General features: G+C 47.0%; 1 protein-coding gene across 1 annotated transcript in view; it reads right to left on the bottom strand.

The window, feature by feature from the left end:
- Positions 1 to 7,879: 7,879 nt before the first annotated feature.
- The window catches only part of PPP1R14C (protein phosphatase 1 regulatory inhibitor subunit 14C), a 134,624-nt gene continuing 133,038 nt past the window's right edge, over positions 7,880 to 9,465 (bottom strand). Inside the window, exon 4 of the mRNA XM_007943207.2 lies at positions 7,880 to 7,954. Coding sequence (XP_007941398.1) covers positions 7,880 to 7,954 — 75 coding nt within the window. The remainder of the gene's footprint in view (positions 7,955 to 9,465) is intronic.

Raw genomic sequence — 9,465 nt, 5'->3', positions numbered from 1 at the left:
ACACTTGGTTTTCTTGCTCTGTGGGCCAGCGAACCTGCTTCTCCATTTTATGCTGGTCTTCTCTACCAATTAATGCCCGAAGGCAACCCACTCCACCAGGAAGCTGTCTACCCAATGGCACCTGGCTTTCTCCTCCGTGGGTAAGGGGTCGCTGTCTCATGCCGGTTCTCTCGGCTCAGCTCCTGCCGTCTCTCATGCCAGTCTCTGGGCTCTGCTCCTGCCGTCTCTCATGCCAGTCTCTTGCCGTCTGTCCTGCCATCTGTCATGCTGTATGCCAGGGTCTCTCTGCCAGGGTCTCAGGTCAAGGACACATTCCACTCCTGTTTCCACATTTTAGGTATCATCAGAGCAGCACCCCACTCTCCCAGTATCAAATTCTGTTCTGGTTACCTAGTGCCACTCTGACAGGAATATACCACAAATGGGATGGCCTTAGGAAGCAGGAGTTTACTCTTACAATTTGGAGGCTTTAAGTCCAAGTTCAAAGGGCCAGACTCTAGAGGCTGGGTGAAAGCCACTCAACCTTGGGGTCCAGCTTTGCCTCCTGCCCCTGGCCCACTGGATCTAGAGGCATTTCTTCACTCAGACAGCTGATGGCTGCTGAGGCTGAGAAGCCCCAAGGTTGACAAATAAAAAGGCACAGTCCCGATGTTACCAAACCACACGGTAGGCCATTAACTTAAGTCCATTGTAAGTCCCAAGGTCGGCAGAGCATAGCAGGCTGCTCAATAAAGACATGGCTACATGCAGGGTCCAAGCGTGCCATAGGCTAGAGACCATTCCCAAGGCTTCTCCTTAAATACAGGAAGCAGACCACATCCCAAAGGCAGCTACTCAGCTGCTTGTGGTAGATCCCACCATGGAGTTGATTGCCAGCCTCATCATGGGGAATAACTACCACCAGCTGCCCAGCCACTCAACCAGGCCCAGCAAAGTTGACACAAAAACATAACCACCACAGGGAGCTATGTAGGAGATCCTGCATAGAGTGGAAGAGCAACGTGGAACAAAACTCAAAATCATTAAAAAAAAAAAAAAAAAGGAACCAGGTTTGCTGTCTGATAGAGCCTGATGGAACCACTGAGACGATGGTCCCTAGCTGCCTGCCCTTCAGGTCTGGAATTGAACCCATTCCTGTGGCTTCCAGCCAAACAAAAGACAGGCTCATAGCTGAACATTCGTTCACATTAGGTAGATACGCTCCTTGGAGAGATCAATCATGGGGGAATAGAAGGACTGGGTATACACAGGGAGACAGCTCAGGTTGCAGGAGTGCTTGGGAGGGAAAGATGCAGGGAAGAGGTAACTATGGGGAAGAAGTGGGAGGGGAGCTGTTGCATTGTGGGAAATTGCAGTCAATGTCATGAGTCAAAGTGTATGTGACCTGCTGCACGGAAAGTGAATTTGCTCTGTAAACTTCCATCCAAATCACAATAAAAATTAAAAAAAAAAAAAAGTGACATCTTTGCTCTTGAACGCTTTAAAGAGGTCTTTTGCAGCAGATTTGCCCAATGCAATAAGATGTCTTATTTCTTGGCATAGGCATTGATTGTGGATCCAAGTAAAACGAAATCTCTGACAACTTCAATCTTTTCTCCATTTATCATGATGTTACTTATTGGTTCAGTTATTAGGACTTTTGTTTTATGTTGGGATGTAATCCATACTAAAGGCTGTAGTCTTTGATCTTCACCAGTAAGTGCTTCCTCGCTGTCAGCACTTTACGGTAGTTTCTGATATTTTAATATTTAAGCCTGTGTGGCCTCTGACTAGTAGAGCACTTTATAACTGCCTGGTTGCTCTCTGCTACCCTGATTCATGAATCGCTCTGTCCCTCTTTAAACCTCTTTTGCTTTTACTTTAAGCAGACTCTCTGATGTTGATCTATGCAAGGTCCTGGGTCTAGCATGCAGAGACAGGAGACAGAGGAGAGTGACATAGGTCAGTGGTCCCAGAGGGAATGGATTCCAGGAAGTTTTCCAGAAGCAGAGCGGATCCCGAGATCTTTGACTCAGATGTAAAGATGGTGTGGGGGTGGGGATGTGCCTCTCCGGTGTGTGGCTTGCCATTCTCCAAGCTGTCAAACACATTAAGGGCTGGCCCTGGCCTGGGTGCCATGCTGAGCAACACACTAGAAGGGACAGGAAAGGGAATGAAAACAACCCTACAAGTGAGGACCTAATTTGCTGTGTAAACTTTCACCAGAAACACAGTAAAATATTGTTCAAAAACAAAACAAGCTCAATCCTAGAGAGGTGGGGTGGGGCAGTGGTGGTTTAGTGGAGAACTCTCCCCTTCCAGGTGGGAGACCTGGGAGACCTGACTCCGAGCCAGTGTACCCGACTCCTAGCCACCACCTGGCTGTCAGTGAAGGCTTGCCTGTTGCTAGGATGCAATGGAACTTTGAGACTAGGATGGACTAGGAGAAAAGGTCTGGCAATCTACTTCTGAAAATCAACCAATGAAAACCCAGTGGACCACAATGGTCCAATCCAGAAGTGATCATGAAGATGGTGCAGGCAGCATTTCGTTCCATTGCACGCGGGGTTGCTGTGAGTTAGCAGTGACTCGAGAGCAGCTAACAAGAAGATTGAGCAGGGGGTGGTGCAGTGCCCCAGTGCAGACTGAAGCTGTCAGGCCAACTTCTGGCCCCCACTGCAGCCCCTGCTGCAGCATCAAAGGGGAAGAGCATCCCCCACGTGCTCCTCACCTGCTTCTCCTGATGAAGCTCAGCATCTGGGGAAGAGTGGTCCTCTCTTGGTGGCAGCTCCTTCAGTCAATATGCTTTGTTGAGTGATAGTTATGGCTCAGAAAGCTATCGTGCTCCCAACTACCATGTCATCTTGGTGTTGATGCATTGACTTTGCACAGCACACGATCTTTCATGGGAGCTTTAGGTGGTAAATGAAAATCAGATATCCCCGTGTTCCGGCATTGGAAATCACCTCCCCAGAGCTGCTCTGTCTCCCAATTTTACCTCCTCAGGAAATGGACGGATATTGCACACTCAGCTGCTAAGACCAAGACCAAGAGCTGTATGTTAGAGGAAAAGGCCAGAAGATTCTGGAAACAAGGAAGCAGCAGGGGGCCTGGCAGTGCTACGGGTGAGGGAGCCCTTCAGTTCTAGGGAGTGCAGAGGAGCCCACAGTCACCTAAGAACACCCCAACTACAAAGCCTCTGCCACCCCAATGACTCACTTTAGATACAGCTCCTCCTGTACGCCCCCCACACCACAAAAGCCAGATGACCCAAGGGTTGAGGGGCTTTGGAGGAAAACAGGCCTGGGTAGCTGTGTGACCTCAAACAAGCTGCTTAACCTCTTTGAGTTTATGTTCTCCTCTATAAAATGAAGATAATAGAATCTCCCTCAAAATATTAATGTCAGGATTGAATGAGATAAGGCATGTAAGCATTTAGCATCCTGGTCATTAAATATGATAGCCATTATTATGACTGGTGTAGACGGATGCCTCTCCACAGGTTTCAACTTAGATTCTCCAGGGTTCAACTGAGCACCAAACCAGGAGTCAGATACGATACCTTGGAGTCATTCCCGGAGTGCTGAGGTATGCTGATGTCATATGTGCCACCCACTGCTATAGCATTAAAACAATGAGGTTCCAAACCAAAGCTGCTCCACATGACTGCACCAATGAACTAGGGGTGCTCAATCTTGGGGAGCATGAGAAAGATGCCCCACCTCTGCTCCCAGAGATGCAGATTTCATTGGTCAAGACTAGGGCCCAGGTGTCAACTGCCTTTAAAGCCTCCCAGGTGATTCAAATATGCATTCAAGTTTAAGAATCACTATCGTAGTCTAAAGGCACTGTGGTAGCACAGTGCTTAAGGCATCTCACTGCTAACCAGAAGGCTGGTGGTTCAAATCTACCAGCCACTCTCAGAAGCAAGACTGGACAATCTAAGTCCATAAAGATTTACTGCCTCAGAAACCCAGTGGGGGGTCACTATGAATCAGAAATGATGCAATGGCTGTGAGTTTGGGTTTGGTATCCTAGTCTGTAGGAGCTCTGGAGGCCTAGTGGTTAAGGCATTTGGCTGTTAACTGAAAGGTCAGTGGTTCACACCCACCAACTGCAGAAGAAAGATGAAGCAGTCTGCTTCCATAAAGATTTGTAGCCTTGAAAACCCAATGGGGGTTGCTATAAGTTGGAATTGACTTTACGGCAGTGAGTTTGGAGTATCTGGCTTTATCCTAGTCTATAGGAGTTCTGGAAGAAGTGCAGCCAGAATGTTCCTTGGAAGTGAGAATGGCCAGACTCTGTCTCACCTAGTTTGGTCATGTTGTCAGAAGGGACCATTCCCTGGAGAATATCATGCTTAGTAAAGTGGAGGGTCAGTGAAAAAGGGGAAAGCCCTCCATGAGATGGATTGACACAGTGGCCGCAAGGATGGGCTCAGGTATAGCAAGGATCATGAGGCTGGCAAAGGACCAGGAAGTGTTACATTCTGTTGTGCATAGGGTTGTTATGAGTCAGAGCTGACGCGATAGCACCTAACAACAACGTTGGAGTTCTAGTGGTGTAGGTGTTAAAGCATCCACTGCTAACCAATAGGCCTGCAGATCTGAACCCACCAGCTGCTCCATGGAAGAAACACGAGGCAGTCTGCTTCCATAAAGATTTCTAGCCTTGGAAACCTTATGAGGCAGTTCTATTCTGCCCTATAGAGTCACCATGAGTTGGAATTGACTTGACGGCAGTGGGCTTGATTTTGGATTGAAGCCTAGCCTGTGGGAGTCCCTGGGTGGTGCAAATGGTTACTGTGCTTCCTGATAGTCACCTAGAGGCAACTCCGAAGAAAGATCTGGCAATATATTTCCAAAAACCCAGCCATCAAGCATCAACGCCCGTTGGGTTTCCAAGGCTACACATCTTTATGGAAGCAGACGGCCCCATCTTTCTTCTGCAGCTGGTGGGTGTGAACCACTGACCTCTTGGTTAACAGCCAAATGCCTTAACCATTATGCCACCAGAGCTCCTACAGACTACGAGAGTGGTTCCTAAACTTTAACATACATTTGCATTCAATTCTTCTTTGACACACATGTGGTTGCCTTGTGTCAGAGTTGACTTGACAGCAACTGGTTGGACATTGTTGCTGTTGTTGTTATGTGCCGCCGAGTCGGACCCGACTCATAGCGACTCCTCCTTGGATTTCTGAGGCAGTATCACTATGAAGGAGCTCTGGTAGCATAGTGCCTAAGGCACTTGACTGCTCACCAGAAGGCTGGCGGTTCAAACCCACCAGCCACTCCTCAGGAGGAAGGTTGGGCAATCCTACTTCCATAGTGATACTGCCTCGGAAACCCAAGGAGGGGTCGCTATGAGTCGGGGCCGACTCAACGGCAAACAACAACAACAACAACAACATCACTATGGAAGTAGATTGCCCAGCCTTCTGATTAGCAGTCAAGTGCCTTAGGCACTATGCTACCAGAACTCCCAGTTGGACATTAAGGGAGGCCAAATAATAAGGTGGGAAAGGAAGGGCCAGTACCTTACAAGGAACTTCCCTGTAAGACTAGTTCCCTATAAGGTTTGAGTTTTAAGTAGAGGGTGATCACATCTCTCATCCACAAAGATCACTTGGCTACTGGGAGGAGAATGGACCAGAGGAAAGTGATGGGGGAGGGGAGCAGTTCACAGATGGTTGGAGGCATCAAGGCAAGTGGCTTGGTGGCTGGGGACATGTGGGAAGGGGTGGGGAGCCCGGAGTGCAAGCTGTGCATCTGGCTTGAGCACTGAGGGGGCTTCCGCCGGTAGTGACACCCAACCCTGAGCAAGGAAAGGGCGGGCAGAAAGCATGTGCTACATGGTGGGATCAAGGCCTTTGCAGGAAAAGTTAACTCTTGCTTCACTTGAAGACCATAAGCTGGGCTAGTCAAGCCTAGTAGAAATCCCACAAATTCTGTGCTTTTCTATATTTCTACAGTGCATGGAATTCTACCAATAACTGGAATGTCTGATTCATTTGGAACCATCGTGAGGATTCATATCAGAGTAGTAAAAGTGAGTTTTAATTAAATGACAAGGTCACGGCCTAGGAGAGGGTTGGGGTGGAAGCTGGGTAGCGTGACACACACAGAGTTCATCTTTCCTTCACAGCCCAGGAGTGGGTTACAGCCCCTCTGCATTCACCAACTGATCTGAAAACACCTCAGGAGAGGGCCAGGGTGAAAACACCTTGAAAATGAGGAACTGGATACCAGGGTGTGGTGCTCTCAGCCACAGACAACATGGCAAAGTAAAATCCTAACGTTACTACGTTCTAGAAGGCACATGTGTAAGCAGAATTGTAAGCAGCTCCATTTATTTGAGTAAATAGCTTGTAAATAAATCATTGGTAAACATTACAAAATTAAATACATTTTCAAAAGCTTGCCAGTATACTTAAAATTCACAAACATAGTTCTTTTTAAAAATAAAATATGTTCAGAGCACCCTTGATGTAAAATGCCTGACCCCTGTCTTCTCTGACAGGGTCACCTGGAGACATTTCCCAGGAGGTGGGGCTTCTGTGGGGAGGCATGGGGTTTCCTGGAGGGAACAAGGAGTTTCTATTCTTACCTTTCACCCCTCCCATATCCCATCTGGATTTTGATTCTTTTCCAAGGAGCTGGTATGTAAGTGAGAGGCCCAGGGCAGGTGCCCTAGACCTAGCTCCAGGGAAGGGAAAGAGATGTGCAATTAGGGCTGGGAGCCTGGGGGAGCCCGCACAGTCCTCCCACATCCCATTGAAAGGAGCCAGAAATGCAATCTCAGACAAATGCCCCAGTTATCAATTGTCATGAGAGATAGTGAGGTTTTCTTGATTGGGCGGTAAGGGATGGGGTAGGCACTGTGCCCCATACCCACCTCCACATGTGCTCCGATACGCAGCCCCCCCACCCCCGGTCTGACCCTGCCCAGGCACAGAAGCAACCAGAGTCTTCTTTGAAAGTGGAAGATTCTTAGTCTGCTAGCTTCCTTCTGACCTGCTTTCATGGAAAAAGACACACAGTATTTTGGGGAAAGCAGAGAATCAGATGCTACATGGTGCTTTCTTTTCCTACTGCAAACACTGCTCAGAGAGTGTGGGCATTTCCCTAGAAAGCTAATGAGTTCTTCAAATTAAGAGTCCATAAACATTTAAAGTACCACAAATGAGGCAGTAAGTACATGGCCTGGCAAAGCATTCCAATCAATGAAACAATATGATGTCCATGAATTCAGCCCTTGACCGACTCAACCATTTTTGCAGTGTAGCTCATCAAAATAACGGATACACTCAATTTTTTCACTTTGGTGCATCAAGTGAATTTTGAAGGTCAGCAGCACACGCAGGAAGAATGCCTAGTGGCCTCTTGAAAACACATGTTGTGGGTGACCTTCCATGAAAGGACAAGCACAAGTTTATTCCATCCATGTGACATAAAACTCACCTCTACAGTTTAATTTAGGTGTGTAAATATATACAAGAAATTTGACATCTGAGTCAAAGATACAACTTAAGAAAACAGTATTACCAAACGAGTTGTAAGAAAACCATCTTCCCTGTATAATAAGGTCCTAAGCATCTGATTCTTTGCAGAAAATGCTGCCTGGTGCAGCCTGTCCTGATGTCCACCTGCTTTCATAATCCTTGGTTGAGCTGCAGCCAGAGTTGTGATATCTTCACTATTAAAATATTACACTAATAAAAGCCTTTAAAAACAAAAAAGGAACACTCTTGAATAAACATCTAATACAAGCCTTCCCCCACCCTGAAAAAAAAAAAATGTTGTTCATAAGGACATGTATTCTCTAATAAATGTCTTTTGTAGTCCGAATCCCAGGACCCTCTCTGTTCGTCTCCAGGAGAGCTCTGTCTGGACCAGAATCATATACTCTTCTTCTGCGGAGGGCTCAGTTTCCTCATGCCTCTGATCCGAGACAGCAGCTCTTTGATAAATTCCTAAAAGAGATCAGAAGTTGAGTGTGAGGGGGTCACTCTATTCAAATGTGTGTTCAACAAGTGGTTAAAATAATAGCCATCAGCTGCAATTAATCTTAGTTGATGAATTTGGCTGAATATGCTAACTCAACTAGAACAATATGGCAGATTTTTAAACCAAGCCTGCTTCAACTTCACACCCCAAAGCCCTTGTACTGCTGCACTCTCCAAGCAGCCCCCCTTAACTCATCTCTGTTACCTCCCGGGTCCCCGAAAGACGAGGTGGTTTAGATCAGTGTCTCTTAGCCTTTAATACATGCATTGAATGCCCTGTGGATCTTGTGAATATGTAGAGTCTGTCCTGTGGTGCTCAGGTGATACCAGTGCCCAAGGGCCAACACTGGCATCACCTGGGGGTTTGATGGAAATGCAGCATCTCAGACCCCAACTCAGATGAACGGGATCAGAATCTACAGTGGGTCCAGGAGCCAACACTGGCATAACAAGGCTAGAATCACCAGGGCGATCTGTTGAAACACAGATTGCTGGGCCTTGCCCCCAGAGTGCCTGACTCAGCAGGACTGAGATGAGGCCTGAGAACTGTGTTTCCAACAAGCTCCCCGGTGATGCTAACGCTGGTGGGCTCCAGAATCACACTGAGAACCATTGGTCTAGGATCTCAATAAAAGTCTTTGGACTTAGACCGAAAACCACAGTTTCTAACTTTTTTTTTTCCACATCAAACCCAGTACATATGAACATCCATGAAATTAAAATTTAAAGAACAAATACTTATTATATGCAATGAGTCTGATATTTTCTGTTTTTTTCTAATTTCATTAAAAAGTAATGTCAGGGGAGACCCTCCAAAAGGATTTCATTACCTAGTAAAGGATCAAGACCCAATGACAGGAAACTAATCTTTATGCCATTAGGAATCTTTCATCGTTGCCTCATGTTGTGAGATGATTGCCTATCAATCAAATCACATCTACTTGGCTTCCTATTTTATAGTTGTCAAAGATAATGCTACGAGCCAGTCAGACCAGCTGGTCAGCAAGTGGCAGCCAGCCAATGATAGGCCAGACAGGAGCACACCATGGATCATGCAAGAATGTAAAAAAAAAAACCAAGAAACCCTGTTCTCCACTAAACCAGCAGCCATGGAGTCAATTCCAACTCATGGTGACCCACATGTTTAGAGCAGAACTGAGCTCCGTGAGGTCTCGACGGCTGCAATTTTGGAAGGAGATCCCCAGATCTTTCTTCCAAGGTGCCCCTGGGTGGACTAGACCTCTGACCTCCTGGCTAGGAGCCGAGCATGTTAACCGTTTCCATCACCCAGGGGTTCCTACTGTCCATTAAATGAAAAACCAAGCCACCGTCATCAAGTTGCTTCCGACTCAATCGACCCTATAGGGCAGAGCAGAAGGCTGAGTTTCCAAGGCTGGAATCTTTATGGAAGCAGACTGCCACATCCTTCTCCCCCAGAGTGGCTGGTGGGTTCAAACTGCCAACTTTTGGTTAGCTGC

Source organism: Orycteropus afer, unplaced genomic scaffold (genome assembly GCF_000298275.1).
Source record: "Orycteropus afer afer isolate SDZICR_OR568_19922 unplaced genomic scaffold, OryAfe1.0 scaffold00101, whole genome shotgun sequence".
In the NCBI taxonomy this organism is placed as follows: domain Eukaryota; kingdom Metazoa; phylum Chordata; class Mammalia; order Tubulidentata; family Orycteropodidae; genus Orycteropus; species Orycteropus afer.
Note: the sequence above shows the minus strand (reverse complement) of the source record. Positions and strands in the feature narration are given on the sequence as shown.